This window comes from Physella acuta, unplaced genomic scaffold (genome assembly GCF_028476545.2).
Source record: "Physella acuta isolate Inbredline_101_S28 unplaced genomic scaffold, ASM2847654v3 ptg001063l, whole genome shotgun sequence".
NCBI classification, from domain to species: Eukaryota; Metazoa; Mollusca; class Gastropoda; family Physidae; genus Physella; species Physella acuta.
This window is the reverse complement of record NW_026732580.1, coordinates 485,634-504,853: the sequence shown is the minus strand read 5'-3', so window position 1 is coordinate 504,853 and position 19,220 is coordinate 485,634. Positions and strand designations below refer to the sequence as shown.

The window sequence follows — 19,220 nt, the reverse complement described above, 5'->3', positions numbered from 1 at the left end:
TTTCCGTTTGCTCAGAGAGTTAACAAAAAAAAAATCTTTAGTAGAATAATTTTAACACGTTACTGAAGTTAAACATGCCAATCTGACGCTGAAAGATGAAGAAATGGCTTTTAGAAATTTTATGCCATAAAAATACATTTTTACTGGTGGACTTCCTTGTGCGATTAAAATGCTGGGCATACATCTGCTGAAGCTAACAAACAAGGAACAAGCTTGGTCTTTCAGCCATCATTCATAAAGGATAGGAAGAAAAACACGATCAAAGGGACATAACTAATTAAAATACATGTCTAGAGGGAAGCAACTGCTCCTTTGCTAAAAATAAACCCAATCCCCGCTGGCGATGATGTATATTTAAACAGATTAAAACAAAAGTCAGTTTAAAGAAAATTAAAGTAGCTTAATTGTTACTTTAATTATGGGGTTTTTAATTAAGGGGTGGGGTTAAAATTTAGACATACAAAAATTCAGTTTTATTTTTTATTCTTTGTGCAGCACATTCGGTGAACATTTTTATCAGAGACCTCGAGGCAAAACACTAGAATCTCTGGAGATGGACGTGTCACAAACTTATGTTGTTAAAATTTCCTATTTATATGTGCATGATCGCGCTCACTCCATCATCTTCACTGACACGTGCTTTGTGTTACATGGGACTTGAAATCCACGATATCACGTGCGTTCAAAATGTGATAATATTCTAGCTTAGCGCAAGAAACCCTAGAAAATATAAGGAGTATTCATTCCATCTGCCCAGCCAGCCGTACATAATGAATCATATAAATCTAAATAACTCACCCCACCCTCACTACCCCCACCCCACCCCAACCTGACTCTTGCTGTGAGGGTCTTAGTGTGGCGACTACCAACACAATACAGTTTTATCGTAGCTTCTCTTTGTTACCATGTTTTGTGTTCAAAACATTCTTAAACCGTTGAATAGATCTAGTTGTCATTTTTTAAATTGTGTCTGGTGTGTGTAGTTTGGGTTCCTGAGTGTGTAGTGTGTATGCCTGGGTGTGTATTTTGGGTATCTGGGTGTGTACTTTGGGTGTGTAGTGTGTATCTCTGGGTGTGTAGAGTGTATAGTGTGTATGAATGGATGTGTAGAGTGTATGTCTGGGTGTGTAGAGTGTATGTCTGGGTGTGTAGAGTGTATGTCTGGGTGTGTAGAGTGTATGTCTGGGTGTGTAGAGTGTATGTCTGGGTGTGTTGAGTGTATGTCTGGGTGTGTAGAGTGTATGTCTGGGTGTGTAGAGTGTATGTCTGGGTGTGTATTTTGGGTATCTGGGTGTGTACTTTGGGTGTGTAGTGTGTATCTCTGGGTGTGTAGAGTTTATAGTGTGTTTGTCTGGATGTGTAGTGTGTATGTCTAGGTGTGTAGTGTGTTGTGTATGTCTGGGTGTGTAGTGTGTATGTCTGGGTGTGTAGTGTGTTGTGTATGTCTGGGTGTGTAGTGTGTTTGTCTGGATATGTCTGGTGTATGTCTGGGTGTGTATGTCTGGGTGTGTAGTGTGTCTGCGTGTGTAGAGTGTATGTCTGGGTGTGTAGTGTGTGTAGTGTGTATATCTGGGTGTGTAGTGTGTATGTCTGGGTGTGTAGTGTGTATATCTAGGTGTGTAGTATCAGCCGTGTAATGCGTGAAATCAGTGGAGTAGAGCCTGGTGCGTGACGACACAAGGCACGATGCTTGCATGTATTAGCGAAAAAAATGATCAGGGTGGCAATAAAATGTAAATGGTGGTAATGGGGGAAGGGGAGACTATCGATTGTTCTCAGCCTTAAGCTATCTCAATGACAGGTCGACAGCGAGTTATCTCGCGTAGTTTAATTACCGCGCGGCTTCAAATTGCCCGCACAGAAACAGCAGCGCTCAATCAATAACGTTTTAGAAGGAAAGGAAGGAAATAGAGGAAGAAAGGAAGGAAATAGAGGAAGAAAGGAAGGAAATAGAGGAAGAAAGGAAGGAAATAGAGGAAGAAAGGAAGGAAATAGAGGAAGAAAGGAAGGAACCAGAGGAAGGAACGAGAGGAAGAAAGGAAGGGACGAGAGGAAGGAAGGAAGGAACGAGAGGAAGGAAGGAAGGAACGAGAGGAAGGAAGGAACGAGAGGAAGAAAGGAAGGAACGAGAGGAAGAAAGGAAGGAACGAGAGGAAGGAAGGAACGAGAGGAAGAAAGGAACGAGAGGAAGAAAGGAACGAGAGGAAGAAAGGAACGAGAGGAAGAAAGGAAGGAACGAGAGGAAGGAAGGAACGAGAGGAAGAAAGGAACGAGAGGAAGAAAGGAACGAGAGGAAGGAAGGAAGGAACGAGAGGAAGAAAGGAAGGAACGAGAGGAAGAAAGGAAGGAACGAGAGGAAGAAAGGAACGAGAGGAAGAAAGGAACGAGAGGAAGAAAGGAACGAGAGGAAGAAAGGAACGAGAGGAAGAAAGGAAGAAAGGAAGGAAAGAGATAAAGGAAAGAATGAAGCAGAGGGAAAAAGGAAGAAATGAATAAACGTAGGAAGAAAGAGAGAAGGAAAGAAATGATAACCAGCAAGGACGAAAAGAGAAAAAAAATGAAAGGAATGAAAGAGAAAGGAAGAAATGAGATAAGGAAATGATAAAAAGAAAGATTGAGTGAGAACGAAAAGATAAGAAAAGAAGTAGTTGCAAAGAAAAAGACCGCCGACAAAGAAGGCCCCCCCCCCCGCCTGTTCTCTCCCACTGAAGTCACGTGCTATATTACTAGCTTGATAGTTTTCCCGTGCAATTAGGGATTTTAAAATTGTTTTAACTGATGACTGTTATCATTATAAATATTACAGATATTTCAACGCGTGCTTTCAATTATTTTTCGTGGGCGGGAATTTAGTGTCATTATAATGTCTGGTGTGTGTGTGTGTGGTAGTGTCATTATAATGTCTGGTGTGTGTGTGTGGTAGTGTCATTATAATGTCTGGTGTATGTGTGTGTGTGTGGTGTCATTATATTGTCTGGTGTGTGTGTGGTAATGTCATTATAATGTCTGGTGTGTGTGTGTGTGTGTGGTAATGTCATTATATTGTCTGGTGTGTGTGTGGTAGTGTCATTATATTGTCTGGCGTGTATGATAATGTAATTATAATGTCTGGTGTGTGTGTGGTAGTGTCATTATATTGTCTGATTTGTGTGTGGTAATGTCATTATAATGTCTGGTGTGTGTGTGTAGTAGTGTCATTATAATGTCTGGTGTGTGTGTGTGTGTGTGTGGTAATGTCATTATATTGTCTGGTGTGTGTGTGTTGGTGTCATTATATTGTCTGGTGTGTGTGTGTGGTGATGTCATAATGTCTGGTGTGTGTGTGTGGTAATGTCATTATATTGTCTGGTGTGTGTGTGTGTGTGTGTGTGGTAATGTCATTATATTGTCTGGTGTGTGTGTGTGGTAATGTCATTATATTGTCTGGTGTGTGTGTGTGTGTGTGTGGTAATGTCATTATATTGTCTGGTGTGTGTGTGTGGTAATGTCATTATATTGTCTGGTGTGTGTGTGTGTGTGTGGTAATGTCATTATAATGTCTGGTGTGTGTGTGTGGTAATGTCATTATATTGTCTGGTGTGTGTGTGTGGTAATGTCATTATAATGTCTGGTGTGTGTGTGTGTGTGTGTGGTAATGTCATTATAATGTCTGGTGTGTGTGTGTGGTAATGTCATTATATTGTCTGGTGTGTGTGTGTGGTAATGTCATTATAATGTCTGGTGTGTGTGTGTGGTAATGTCATTATAATGTCTGGTGTGTGTGTGTGTGGTAATGGCATTATAATGTCTGGTGTTTGTGTGAATGTGGTAGTGTCATTATAAAGTCTGGTGTGTGTGTGTGGTAATGTCTTTATAATGTCTGGTGTGTGTGTGTGGTAATGTCATTATAATGTCTGGTGTGTGTGTGTGTGGTAATGGCATTATAATGTCTGGTGTGTGTGTGTGGTAATGTCATTATATTGTCTGGTGTGTGTGTGTTGGTGTCATTATATTGTCTGGTGTGTGTGTGTGGTGATGTCATAATGTCTGGTGTGTGTGTGTGGTAATGTCATTATATTGTCTGGTGTGTGTGTGTGTGTGTGTGGTAATGTCATTATATTGTCTGGTGTGTGTGTGTGGTAATGTCATTATATTGTCTGGTGTGTGTGTGTGTGTGTGGTTATGTCATTATATTGTCTGGTGTGTGTGTGTGGTAATGTCATTATATTGTCTGGTGTGTGTGTGTGTGTGTGTGGTAATGTCATTATAATGTCTGGTGTGTGTGTGTGGTAATGTCATTATAATGTCTGGTGTGTGTGTGAATGTGGTAGTGTCATTATAAAGTCTGGTGTGTGTGTGTGGTAATGTCTTTATAATGTCTGGTGTGTGTGTGTGGTAATGTCATTATAATGTCTGGTGTGTGTGTGTGTGGTAATGTCATTATAATGTCTGGTGTGTGTGTGTGTGGTAATGTCATTATAATGTCTGGTGTGTGTGTGTGTGGTAATGGCATTATAATGTCTGGTGTGTGTGTGAATGTGGTAGTGTCATTATAAAGTCTGGTGTGTGTGTGTGGTAATGTCTTTATAATGTCTGGTGTGTGTGTGTGGTAATGTCATTATAATGTCTGGTGTGTGTGTGTGTGGTAATGTCATTATATTGTCTGGTGTGTGTGTGTTGGTGTCATTATATTGTCTGGTGTGTGTGTGTGGTGATGTCATAATGTCTGGTGTGTGTGTGTGGTAATGTCATTATATTGTCTGGTGTGTGTGTGTGTGTGTGTGGTAATGTCATTATATTGTCTGGTGTGTGTGTGTGGTAATGTCATTATATTGTCTGGTGTGTGTGTGTGTGTGTGTGGTAATGTCATTATATTGTCTGGTGTGTGTGTGTGGTAATGTCATTATATTGTCTGGTGTGTGTGTGTGTGTGTGTGGTAATGTCATTATAATGTCTGGTGTGTGTGTGTGGTAATGTCATTATATTGTCTGGTGTGTGTGTGTGGTAATGTCATTATAATGTCTGGTGTGTGTGTGTGGTAATGTCATTATAATGTCTGGTGTGTGTGTGTGTGGTAATGGCATTATAATGTCTGGTGTGTGTGTGAATGTGGTAGTGTCATTATAAAGTCTGGTGTGTGTGTGTGGTAATGTCTTTATAATGTTTGGTGTGTATGGTAGTGTCATAGCAATGGCGAGCACACGAACCCTGTGGTAGAGAGCACACGAACCCTGTGGTAGAGAGCACACGAACCCTGTGGTAGAGAGCACATGAACCCTGTGGTAGTGAGCACACGAACCCTGTGGTAGTGAGCACACGAACCCTGTGGTAGAGAGCACACGAACCCTGTGGTAGTGAGCACACGAACCCTGTGGTAGAGAGCACACGAACCCTGTGGTAGAGAGCACACGAACCCTGTGGTAGAGAGCACACGAACCCTGTGGTAGAGAGCACACGAACCCTGTGGTAGAGAGCACACGAACCCTGTGGTAGAGAGCACACGAACCCTGTGGTAGAGAGCACACGAACCCTGTGGTAGAGAGCACACGAACCCTGTGGTAGAGAGCACACGAACCCTGTGGTAGTGAGCACACGAACCCTGTGGTAGAGAGCACATGAACCCTGTGGTAGAGAGCACACGAACCCTGTGGTATAGAGCACACGAACCCTATGGTAGAGAGCACACGAACCCTGTGGTAGAGAGCACATGAACCCTGTGGTAGAGAGCACACGAACCCTGTGGTAGAGAGCACACGAACCCTGTGGTAGAGAGCACACGAACCCTGTGGTAGAGAGCACACGAACCCTGTGGTAGAGAGCACACGAACCATGTGAAACAGCAGGTGCGAGAGCAACTCATGAAATAAACACAACGTACAAACGTCTCAAGTACCCCCCCCCCCCCCCCTCCCCCTCCCTACTTCAGTCAACAGAATTGTATTACCTACATCGTGATAGATCTTATGTTTGTACCCCAACACTGAGAGATCGAATGTGGGGGTTATGTGTGTGTGTGTGTTTGCGGGGGGGGGGGGGGGGGGGAGGGGGGCTTCAGCTGTTCATGTTTGTCAGACACTTTGACGCCATATAAAGGACATTTACCGCACAGACGATTTGACGTCATACATTAACTGCCATACAAACTGACGTCACAATTTTCTGAAGTTCTGCCCATAGAGAAAAATGTTGTCATAGAGCAACATTTGTATTGATTGACTTAAACACACCACACAATTCGTTCTGTCGGTCATTGGCTTAATGTAGTCAAGTGTGGGGGGGGGGGGGGGTCATGGTTGACATGTGTGTGTGGGGGGGGGGGGGGGGGTGGTCGTTATTCACAATGGTTGGAGTTTTAATCAACTACGTCATAGGCTCATAAGCTAATGTGTGTGCGGGTTAGGGTTAAACAAATAATTGGACTAGTAACAGCGTGCGGCAGATCAGCTGGTGGTGAGTGGTGCTTGTATGTGGTGGGTGGTGCTTGTATGTGGTGGGTGGTGCTTGTATGTGGTGGGTGGTGCTTATATGTGGCGGGTGGTGCTTGTATGTGGTGGGTGGTGCTTGTATGTGGTGGGTGGTGCTTATATGTGGCGGGTGGTGCTTGTATGTGGCGGGTGGTGCTTGTATGTGGTTGTGTTGTACGATCTAGTGGGCAGTGGTAGTGGATATTTGTATGGGGCAGATGACTGGACTGGGGTACAGTAGCTGACTAGGGTAGAGTGGCCGACTCAGGCCGACTGTACTAGGGTACAGTTGCGTGAATGCCCATCACATGGTGACTGACTGCACTAGAACTGTCTGGTTATTCAGCAGTATGATTGGCCTTTGTTACACTGTTACTTTAGAAGTGAAGTCAGCGAAGATCCGGAAAGTTAAAGTTTATTAATTAAAAAACCTGATTTAATTATTCAAGAAACAAAACATGTTTTACAATAATAAAACATTTTCAAAGTGCATTTTTTAATTTTGAGAAATTTAGAACGCAGCTTTGAATTTTATATATTTTGTAAGTAGTGCGTGAATTTATTTTGTAATGTATAGATTTTTCGACACATAGTTAGATGTTTCTTTGTATGCGGGCAAAGGGAGACAAACTCTGTTAATTACTGAGTTATCGTTCAGCCTGTGACCGGAGAGGAAAAGAATGGCTTTTGTCAACCCTGCAGGCTGGTTGGGTCGCGGCCTATCCGATGATGTCCCCTGATAAACTTTTCATCCATAGCAAGTTCCCAAAATTTTAAATCAACTGGAGAGAAAAGAGCATGCCACGTGGGTTGGGATCTGTTGTAATGTGGTGGGGTGGGGGTGGGGGTGGGGGTTTTGTTGTGTGTAATGTGAGTCGCCGTGTCCGCCATTAGGATCCAATACCCATCCATCCCCTCCCCCCACCCAGCGCTGTAATGAGGGGTTAGCGATGCTAAATAAGTGATAACACCAGTCCGGAGAATTTCCATACGATTGTTCGCTGGTCAATTGAAGGCGGGGGTGGGGAGGGGTGTGTGGGGCGGGGAGGGGCAGGAGGGGAGGGGGAGGAAAAGATGAAGTGGCTGCGCTGAAAGAGCGAGGCGATCAAGAAATTGGCTGAATATTTCGGATGGCATTATCAGCGAATTTTATTGGAGGGGGGGGGGGGGGATGAAGGAGGAGATGATGGCTGTAGAGGTGGCAGGGAATGGGGAGATGCAGGTGGGGGAATGTGTGTGTGTGTGTGTGTGGAGGGAAAGGTGTTAGGATGGGCGGATAACAGATGATGGGTAAGGGAGGAGGGGTTGTGTTGTGGACAGGAAATATAGGAGTAAGGTAGGATAAGGAGAGTAAGGTAGGATAAGGAGAGTAAGGTAGGATAAGGAGAGTAAGGGAGGATAGAAGCGTAAGGGAGAATTGGGGAGTAAGGGAGAATCGGGGAGTAAGGGAGAATTGGGGAGTAAGGGAGAATTGGGGAGTAAGGGAGAATTGGGGAGTAAGGGAGAATTGGGGAGTAAGGGAGGATATAGGAGTAAGGGAGAATTGGGGAGTAAGGGAGAATTGGGGAGTAAGGGAGAATTGGGGAGTAAGGGAGGATAGAGGAGTAAGGGAGAATGGGGGAGTAAGGGAGTATTGGGGAATAAGGGAGAATTGGGGAGTAAGGGAGGATAGAGGAGTAAGGGAGAATTGGGGAGCAAGGGAGAATTGGGGAGTAAGGGAGGATAGAGGAGTAAGGGAGAATTGGGGAGTAATGGAGAATGGGGGAGTACGGGAGTATTGGGGAGTAAGGGAGGAATGGGGAGTACGGCAGTTTATAGGAGTACGGGAGGATAGGGAGAGTTAGGGAGAATTTGGGAGTAAGGTAGGATTAGTTGTAAGAGAGGAAGATAATGTGTGTAGCTAATAAGGGAATGATTGATGTGTAAAAGAATCACTAGTGAGCCAGGGTGGTTTTTGATAAGGGACTGGGTGAGGAGGGGGGGGGGGTCTGATAGTGGGACTGTTGACAAAAAGGTAATGATGAAGTGATTGTGGGATATGTGATGGAGGTTGGGTGAGGGATAGCGTGTCGTGTGAGGGAGGGTGAGGGATGGCCTTAATGTGTTAGGGAGGGTGAGGATGTGTGAGGGTGGGTGAGGGTTGGCGTGGATGTGTGGGGGAGGGGAAGGGATGGTGTGGACGTGTGGGGGAGGGTGAGAGATGGTGTGGATGTGTTAGGGAGGGTGAGGGATGGCGTTGATGTGAGGAGGAGGGGAAGGGATGGCGTGAATGTATGCGGGAGGGTGAGGGATGGTGTGGATGTGTGGGCGAGGGTGAGGGATGAATGTATTATCCAAATAAATTTTGTATGTTTTCAATTTCGAGGGTGAGAAGGGGCGGTGGTTGTGCTCCTTGGGGGCGGTGACTCCCCAAAGTGATGCAACCAGAGGGTGGGGGGCGGCTATAATGTAATGTCACAAATATTTTTTTCAACTGATAAATATTTTATTAAAATCACGATGCTCCGTCATACTCGAGTCCGCATTAGCCATTGGTCTTATTTGATATCGAGCGGTCTAAGGGAGATAACAAAGTAAATATGGAGCAAAATTATTTCGCATTGTACAGCGTCAAAGTGTGTGTACACAATGTAAGGGAGGTAATCGATGATTTTTAAAGTTTCATGTAATAAACTGAGTTGCCTACCTTAATATATTTATCCTCAATGCAGCAATTGAACTTAACAACAGCAGTTGGGTAATTAAAGGTTGTAATCTAAGAAAGCAGGTGCCAGGTATCTGCTGGCCTTGATTCCAGCCCAACGTCTGGCAGGGATTGTCTTATCTCGGCAGACGATTCGGTGGGAGTGTCTGGCAACTTCTGTTGTAGGTGGGTGTTGTAGCGTTGTAGCACTAGGTGGGTGTTGTAGTGTTGTAGTACTAGGTGGGTGTTGTAGCGTTGTAGTACTAGGTGGGTGTAGTAGTGTTGTAGTACTAGGTGGGAGTAGTAGCGTTGTAGTACTAGGTGGGTGTAGTAGCGTTGTAGCACTAGGTGGGTGTAGTAGTGTTGTAGTACTAGGTGGGTGTAGTAGCGTTGTAGTACTAGGTGGGTGTAGTAGCGTTGTAGTACTAGGTGGGTGTAGTAGCGTTGTAGTACTAGGTGGGTGTAGTAGTGTTGTAGTACTAGGTGGGTGTAGTAGCGTTGTAGTACTAGGTGGGTGTAGTAGCGTTGTAGCACTAGGTGGGTGTAGTAGTGTTGTAGCACTAGGTGGGTGTAGTAGCGTTGTAGTACTAGGTGGGTGTAGTAGCGTTGTAGCACTAGGTGGGTGTAGTAGCGTTGTAGTACTAGGTGGGTGTAGTAGCGTTGTAGCACTAGGTGGGTGTCGTAGCGTTGTAGTACTAGGTGGGTGTAGTAGCGTTGTAGTACTAGGTGGGAGTAGTAGCGTTGTAGTACTAGGTGGGTGTAGTAGTGTTGTAGCACTAGGTGGGTGTCGTAGCGTTGTAGTACTAGTGTAGGCTTTATCTGTAGTTGAAGGTGGGTGAAGTAGTGTTGTAGTACTACGGTAGTCTTTATCTGTAGTTGAAGGTGGGTGAAGTAGTGTTGTAGTACTAGTGTAGACTTTATCTGTAGTTGATGTAGGGTGTGGTAGCGTTGTATTACTAGTGTAGACTTTATCTGTAGTTGATGTAGGGTGTGGTAGCGTTGTAGTAGTGGCAGGTATGTGTAGTGGCAGGTATGTGTAGTGGCAGGTATGTGTAGTGGTAGGTATGTGTAGTGGTAGGGGCAGGTATGTGTAGTGGCAGGTATGTGTAGTGGCAGGTATGTGTAGTGGCAGGTATGTGTAGTGGTAGGTATGTGTAGTGGTAGGTATGTGTAGTGGCAGGTATGTGTAGTGGCAGGTATGTGTAGTGGTAGGTATGTGTAGTGGCAGGTATGTGTAGTGGCAGGTATGTGTAGTGGTAGGTATGTGTAGTGGCAGGTATGTGTAGTGGCAGGTATGTGTAGTGGTAGGTATGTGTAGTGGCAGGTATGTGTAGTGGTAGGTATGTGTAGTGGCAGGTATGTGTAGTGGTAGGTATGTGTAGTGGCAGGTATGTGTAGTGGTAGGTATGTGTAGTGGTAGGTATGTGTAGTGGCAGGTATGTGTAGTGGCAGGTATGTGTAGTGGTAGGTATGTGTAGTGGCAGGTATGTGTAGTGGCTGGTATGTGTAGTGGCTGGTATGTGTAGTGACTGGTATGTGTAGTTGTAGATGTGTGTAGTGGTAGGTGTGTGTAGTGGCAGGTATGTGTAGTGGTAGGTATGTGTAGTTGTAGATGTGTGTAGTGGTAGGTGTATGTAGTGGCAGGTATGTGGAGTTACTAAATATCTCACAGCGAAATATTTATTGGAAAATGAACAGTTACGGTTCATACTAGGCCTATAGTACTCTGTACTCTATAGGTTTACAATGGCAATGACCAGTTGCGAAAATAAATTAATTTTTATTACATTCTAAGATTTAAATATATTTTTTTACATTTAAACGCGGAATTAATTAAGTTAGACAACACCCCCCCCCCATTTTCCCACCGAAAACTCCAACTTTTTAATAAAAAATTAAACATTATTCAGTTTATTGTTTAGAATGTATTTTTAGTCTCCCCTTCAAAGACCGCGAGGTTTCGTCCCCTACTTATCATGTTTGTTTGATAACAAAATGAAAATGGTGCGAAGCGCTGAGGCCGTTATAAAAATAAACAAAAGTTGAGCTTGATGTTTGTCTTCCTATCTGTATGTAAACAATGTTTCCACGGTATGAACACCATCTCCAGACATCAAGACCTATTGTCTTTATAACTTAGGCAGGAATAATAGCGGCATTATTCACACAATGCGAGACACCCGATCTACATTTACTTATGCATTTAAAGTATGGTGCTCCATTTGGGTCAGGTTCAACCATTTATTACAAAATGCTGATTAGCGTCATTTAAAAATACAATAATAAAGTAATTGGCAACAATACTTCAATTATTTTTTGCGGGTCAATCTCGTGATAAGAAGTATATGTAGGGCAGATTTTCTATTCCCATTCAGTTAACTTCTGCCAGATTTTCTATTCCCATTCAGTTAACTTCTGCCAGATTTTCTATTCCCATTCAGTTAACTTCTGCCAGATTTTCTATTCCCATTCAGTTAACTTCTGCCAGATTTTCTATTTCCATTCAGTTAACTTCTGCCAGATTTTCTATTTCCATTCAGTTAACTTCTGCCAGATTTTCTATTTCCATTCAGTTAACTTCTGCCAGATTTTCTATTTCCATTCAGTTAACTTCTGCCAGATTTTCTATTTCCATTCAGTTAACTTCTGCCAGATTTTCTATTCCCATTCAGTTAACCTCTGCCAGATTTTCTATTCCCATTCAGTTAACTTCTGCCAGATTTTCTATTTCCATTCAGTTAACTTCTGCCAGATTTTCTATTTCCATTCAGTTAACTTCTGCCAGATTTTCTATTTCCATTCAGTTAACTTCTGCCAGATTTTCTATTCCCATTCAGTTAACTTCTGCCAGATTTTCTATTTCCATTCAGTTAACTTCTGCCAGATTTTCTATTTCCATTCAGTTAACTTCTGCCAGATTTTATATTCCCACTCAATTAACTTCTGCCAGATTTTCTATTTCCATTCAGTTAACTTCTGCCAGATTTTCTATTTCCATTCAGTTAACTTCTGCCAGATTTTCTATTCCCATTCAGTTAACCTCTGCCAGATTTTCTATTCCCATTCAGTTAACTTCTGCCAGATTTTCTATTTCCATTCAGTTAACTTCTGCCAGATTTTCTATTTCCATTCAGTTAACTTCTGCCAGATTTTCTATTTCCATTCAGTTAACTTCTGCCAGATTTTCTATTCCCATTCAGTTAACTTCTGCCAGATTTTCTATTTCCATTCAGTTAACTTCTGCCAGATTTTCTATTTCCATTCAGTTAACTTCTGCCAGATTTTCTATTCCCATTCAGTTAACCTCTGCCAGATTTTCTATTCCCATTCAGTTAACTTCTGCCAGATTTTCTATTTCCATTCAGTTAACTTCTGCCAGATTTTCTATTTCCATTCAGTTAACTTCTGCCAGATTTTATATTCCCACTCAATTAACTTCTGCCAGATTTTCTATTTCCATTCAGTTAACTTCTGCCAGATTTTCTATTCCCATTCAGTTAACTTCTGCCAGATTTTCTATTTCCATTCAGTTAACTTCTGCCAGATTTTCTATTTCCATTCAGTTAACTTCTGCCAGATTTTATATTCCCACTCAATTAACTTCTGCCAGATTTTCTATTTCCATTCAGTTAACTTCTGCCAGATTTTCTATTTCCATTCAGTTAACTTCTGCCAGATTTTCTATTCCCATTCAGTTAACCTCTGCCAGATTTTCTATTCCCATTCAGTTAACTTCTGCCAGATTTTCTATTTCCATTCAGTTAACTTCTGCCAGATTTTCTATTTCCATTCAGTTAACTTCTGCCAGATTTTATATTCCCACTCAATTAACTTCTGCCAGATTTTCTATTTCCATTCAGTTAACTTCTGCCAGATTTTCTATTCCCATTCAGTTAACTTCTGCCAGATTTTCTATTTCCATTCAGTTAACTTCTGCCAGATTTTCTATTCCCATTCAGTTAACCTCTGCCAGATTTTCTATTCCCATTCAGTTAACTTCTGCCAGATTTTCTATTTCCATTCAGTTAACTTCTGCCAGATTTTCTATTTCCATTCAGTTAACTTCTGCCAGATTTTCTATTTCCATTCAGTTAACTTCTGCCAGATTTTCTATTCCCATTCAGTTAACTTCTGCCAGATTTTCTATTTCCATTCAGTTAACTTCTGCCAGATTTTATATTCCCACTCAATTAACTTCTGCCAGATTTTCTATTTCCATTCAGTTAACTTCTGCCAGATTTTCTATTTCCATTCAGTTAACTTCTGCCAGATTTTTGAATAGTGTGTCCAACAAGTAAAACAATACACCTACAACGTTGACAAACTGGACTAGCCATTGTTGCCAGATAGGCAGATGAATCTGATCGTCCCAGTTTGTACGACACACGTCCCAGTTTGTCCGACACACGGGTGGGTTGACTGGGTTGACTAGCTGGCAAGTGTTTGAGGACGGGTTGGCTTGCTGGTTGGCACACAGAGGAGCGCAAACACTGGGGCTGTTTGAGTGGTTCACTGGGGGCTATGGTACTTTGTGTGGTACATATGGTACTGAGTACATGTAGAGATGTGTACTACATGTGGTACGTGGAATAGTTGTTGTAGTGTGGTACTATATTGATGTAGCTGTGTGGTAGGTACGTGTGAGAGGCCACTATGTGGTATAATATAGGTGTGGTGATTCTCTAGTGTATGTGGTTCTCTAGTATATGTGGTTCTCTAGTGTATGTGGTTCTCTAGTGTATGTGGTAATTTATCTGTAAAGTACACAGAGGCGTAGCAACCCTTCCCGGCGCCCGGGGACATACTTTCAATTTGGCGCCCCCCTCGGGAGCAAATTTTCGATTTGCACCCCCCCTCGAACTTTTCATTTGCACACCCCCCCCCCTCAAAATTTCGATTTGCACCCCCCCCCTCGAACTTTTCATTTGGCGCCCCCCTAAGGTCGGCGCCCGGGGACATATGTCCCCCCCCCCGCCCCCCCCCCCCCCCTCGCTACGCCTCTGAAAGTACACGCGCTACTCTACTGAGCCCACGTCTATTGTATGTCTATATATAGCACTAGTGGTAATCATACGGTATTGATCTCATTCCAATATAACGACAAAATACCGCCTGATCGCCTATGTTAACTCACCCTAGCAGTCGATTACACAACACCACCTTACAGATTTACCACCCTAAGCTCAACATTCTTAACTAAACAGCGATTGTTTTATTTACGGTACTGTCATACCTTATATTATAATGCCTCATTGTCAATACCTATCAGTATAATATCTTTATCCTTGCTAATTCCAATCGATATTACATCATAACCTCGCTAATCCCAATCAGTATCCCATCTGTACACTTGCTAATCCAAATCAATATCCCATCTGTACGCTCGCTAGTTATTGTACATCACATCCACGTAAACGACGCCCTACTTTTGTCGGCGGATAAAGTTCATCTGTCAAACTATACTGGCTTTAGGGAGGCTCACTCTTTCGATTATTTGATGTTACATTCTCTTTGAACTCTGGCGTGCATAACCATCCTATAGACCTTTCGTACCATACCATAGACCTTTCGTACCATACCATAGACCTTTCGTACCATACCATAGATCTTTCGTACCATACCATAGACCTTTCGTACCATACCATAGAGTTTCCTCATCATCCCATTGTCCTGTTGTACCATCCCATAGACCTATCTTACCATCCTCTCTGACCTTTCACCTCGCTAAGCACATCGTATTTCCATCTGTTCTGTAGAAACTTTCATCACTTTACAATCACATGACCTACCTGCCACATCATCACTACATATGACCTACACACATCCACCCCCTAAAATCTACCTCAACACACATCCACCCCCGAAATCTACCTCAACACATCCACCCCCAGAAATCTACCTCAACACATCCACCCCCAGAAATCTACCTCAACACATCCACCCCCAGAAACCTACCCCAACACACATCCACCCCCAGAAATCTACCCCGACACACATCGACCCCTAGATAAATTATGGGGGTCATCGAGTCGTTGGGACACACATTCCACAAGATCAGACCCAGGTGTCATCACGTGACTGCACGTGCATCTGGTGTCTTGACATTTACTGCACGTGAGCTGCGTGTCTTAAAATACTCACCGATATTTTAACCATCCCACCTGCATGTAAGACTAACATCCCATTCAAAAACTTTCTACCGAGTTGTGATTAAATTAAACAACTATTGCAACCATTCGTTGTTCTGTATGCGGGGAAGTAACTCGCAAATGTTGTCAATATTTCAGATTTGATTGGAACAAAACACTCGGGGTTCCTTCCCCTGACCCTTTATGAACAACAAGAACAACCACAGGTCTGATTCAACGGGGCACAGAATAGTTCTTATCGTTTAGCCGTACCCACAACTGCTGTATCAGATAACGATAATCCTTAAGAGTTAGGGCTAGAGTTAGAGCTTTTAGATACAACTGTATTTAATAAAGAAACTTGAGTAGTAAACAAAAAAAAAACTTTTTTTAAAGACCGCAGGCAGTCATATTTCATTCTTTACACGCTGTAGGCCCACTCGGTGTGTTTAAAAAGTCATACATCAAGATAAACGCAACACAGAGAAAAAAAAACAACAGAGAACAAGGACGTCCTCACTCAATAAATCATGTCTGTATGGGGTGAGTGAGTAAATCTAGCACTCACCACCAACACCTGGTCGAGTTGATAGCGCTGGTACGAGATAGAAAAAAAGTCAATTCTTTTTTTTTAATAATGATTTAAAAAAAATATCGACAAGGTTATAAAGTGAAAGTGTTACTATAACAATAGACTGATTTTTGTTTTCTTTTTTTATATTTCCATCGATTATAAGCACGTAAATAGCTGAACACATTTTTGTTGGTTTTATACATCTACAACCAAATAAACCATGAACGCTACAAATGCACGGACAACCGCGCCGGTTTTAACACAAGGGCGAGCAAAATATCAAATAAATTGTGTATAAAGATATTTTTCCAATTTTGTTTTTCTTAGACATTTTCAGGATCGTCGGAATTCCAGAGTCGTTCTTGTCATACTGGCAAAGGGGAGGGTTATGTGGCGGGTTTGTGGTGGTTCATGTGGTGTTGGGTAATGTATGGATGGTTGTGTGTATGGTGGTCATTTGATTAGTCAAATGGGGGGTCATGTGGGGTGGATGGTCATGTTTCTGGTTATATAGTTGTCTTATGTTTGTGTCATATATATATATATATATATATATATATATATATATATATATATATATATATATATATATATATATATATATATACATAGTGTAATATTACGTTAACAGGTATCACTTTACATTCATGAATCATCTCTGCGCAACATTGAGTTGTTGCTACTAACTGTTATAGAAAAACCGCTTCCACACACTAAACGTCGTCCTGCTGCTCCACACAAACAGCAAAATAAAAACTGTTGGTGTACCATACCAACAACGGCACACCACACCAACCTTGTTGTACCACACCCACATTGTTGTACCACACCAACATTGTTGTACCACACCAACATTGTTGTACCCCACCAACCTTGTTGTACCACACCCACCTTGTTGTACCACACCAACATTGTTGTACCACACCAACACCCACCAACATTGTTGTACCACACCAACATTGTTGTACCACACCAACATTGTTGTACCCCACCAACCTTGTTGTACCACACCCACATTGTTGTACCACACCAACATTGTTGTACCACACCCACCTTGTTGTACCACACCAACATTGTTGTACCACACCAACACCCACCAACATTGTTGTACCACACCAACATTGTTGTACCACACCAACATTGTTGTACCACACCTACATTGTTGTACCCCACCAACATTGTTGTACCACACTACCAACTGTACTATAATTCTGTCTGGCAGTAAAAGATTTGGACAGGAACCGTTCCAGGAATCTGGAGCTGTCACGGTCGTTAAATCCATCAGCCCTTCCACATGACTACCCCCCCCCCCCTTACAAGACACCACTCCCAACAAGACATATCGCCCCGCCCCCTACCACAGAGTTGAAAGCAGAACCCCACTGTGCAAACACTCATGTATGAGGTGATAATCACGACATGAATCCAAACAGCTTTTCCCAAAACGTTTTCGGCATCTTTTTTTTAAGGGAATACACCCTTACAAATGTATTGTTTATTTATCAGATACTGCATGCCCATAAGAACATAATGCTACTTAAATATAACACGGGATAACCAATAAGGTAATAAAATAGAGATAAAGCAGAGTAAGAAAATGGAGTAAGGCTTTTACTAGATAATTAGAAACGGCAAACCGATGCGTAACTCTCTGAGATGTTAGTTTCATAGACTTTTGATGTCAGACTGAACAACCTTGGGATTTAATATATTTACATATATATATATATATATATATATATATATATATATATATATATATATATATATATATATATATATATATATATATAACTTCCCCAGTACCAAAAGCTCACTCTTTATAACCTCATCACCTGAACTACACCCAGTCAGTTCCCATGAAGTAAATTAGGTGTCAGGCGAAAAAGATTGTCTGATCATGAAATTGATTACAGTTGTCTATTTAGATGTATTGCAGAGACAAGTTAGCAACAAAGGGACGTAACTACAGCCTAAGATATTATACTAAAGGGGCGTAACTAAAGCATAAATAGATGACAACTAAGGAACAAAAAAGGGAGGTAGTTTTTAGGTTTATTTTGTTGGCCTTTTTGTTGAAGTACTAGTTACAGATTTAATGACATATAAATATAATCAAATAAATCTTATGTCATATAAAACGAGTGACATAGATTTATTGACTTTTAGATCTAGTGACATATAACAATAGTGACTTATGACACTAGTGACACGTTGCCTTGTGAACTCGTGAACTAAGCATCATCATTTAAAAAAAAATCTCTGTAAGATTTTGTATGTTTGAAATGGTTGACTATACGAATTGACAGCTGGGGAGGGGGGAGAAGGAGGGGGGTACAGACAAAACAGTTATTGTCCCATTGTCTCCCTTGTTTGCTGGACGGGTTGTTTATTGTTTTACCTCCCCTGTCTGTGAGTTGTGTTCCCTGAAACTGCACCCTATTGTTGGTTCCCCTTCCCTGATTGGATAACTCGCCGTGAATTTCCGGTCTACTGCTGGATAGATGTGTCACGTGACTGTATCCCGGCATCCACGTGCTGATGAATTTATGCAACAAGTTGTAGCGTGTGGGCCAGACACCAAGTGTGTTTGTGTAGCTCTTCATCATGGCTGACAGATGGGCTAGGGGCGGATTTAAGGGGAGGCTGGGCGGGCTGACAGTCAGGGGCTGATATATATATATATATATATATATATATATATATATATATATATATATATATATATATATATATATATATATATATATATATATATATATATATATATATATATATATACAAATAAAATCCTTGAGATATACTATAACTTTATCCTGGGGGCATATGAAAGATTAATTTTCCCAAGGTCATAAATCACCTCAACATTACGGCGCGTGTAAATCTACCTATGTGTGAGAAAGTCCGCAAGAAGATTATATTATTCTCAGTGTTTCTTCCAGACTTTTTTCTCCGGGGGGGGGGGGGGGGGGCACTTGAAATCTTCGGGGGGGGGGGGGCGGTAAACTTTCTTCGGGGGGGCGGACACTGTTAAAAGTATATATTTTCTATATAAATTATATAAATTTCATTTCGTACGGGGGGCGGTAAAAAATTTTCGGGGGGACTTGGCCCCCCCGAAGAGATGCCTGGAAGAAACTCTGATTATTCTTCAAGTAGGCTTGTCCCCGAACCCTCCAATATACCCAGTTTGTTAAAATAATCAAAGATAAACCAGTAACTTAAGTATATTTCTTTAGATTTGAAAAAGCTTATAAAATAATGACAGATGATCCAACGGTGTACCATACATTTAGCCCCAATTTTCCCCCCTCTCCTGACAACATTGGCGCTGGCTGTTTGAGTAGTCCCCCTTTATTTCCGAGTTGCCCCACTTCCCCGGCCCCCGCCTT

At 42.1% G+C, this 19,220-nt stretch overlaps 1 protein-coding gene across 1 annotated transcript; it reads left to right on the top strand.

The window, feature by feature from the left end:
* The first annotated feature begins 1,737 nt into the window (after positions 1-1,737).
* Positions 1,738-2,455, top strand: LOC131955310 (uncharacterized). Its single transcript, XM_059319391.1, has 3 exons — positions 1,738-1,743; positions 1,893-1,981; positions 2,023-2,455. The coding sequence occupies exons 1-3, from the start codon at positions 1,738-1,740 to the stop codon at positions 2,453-2,455; spliced, it is 528 nt and encodes a 175-aa protein (XP_059175374.1).
* The last annotated feature ends 16,765 nt before the right edge of the window (positions 2,456-19,220 follow it).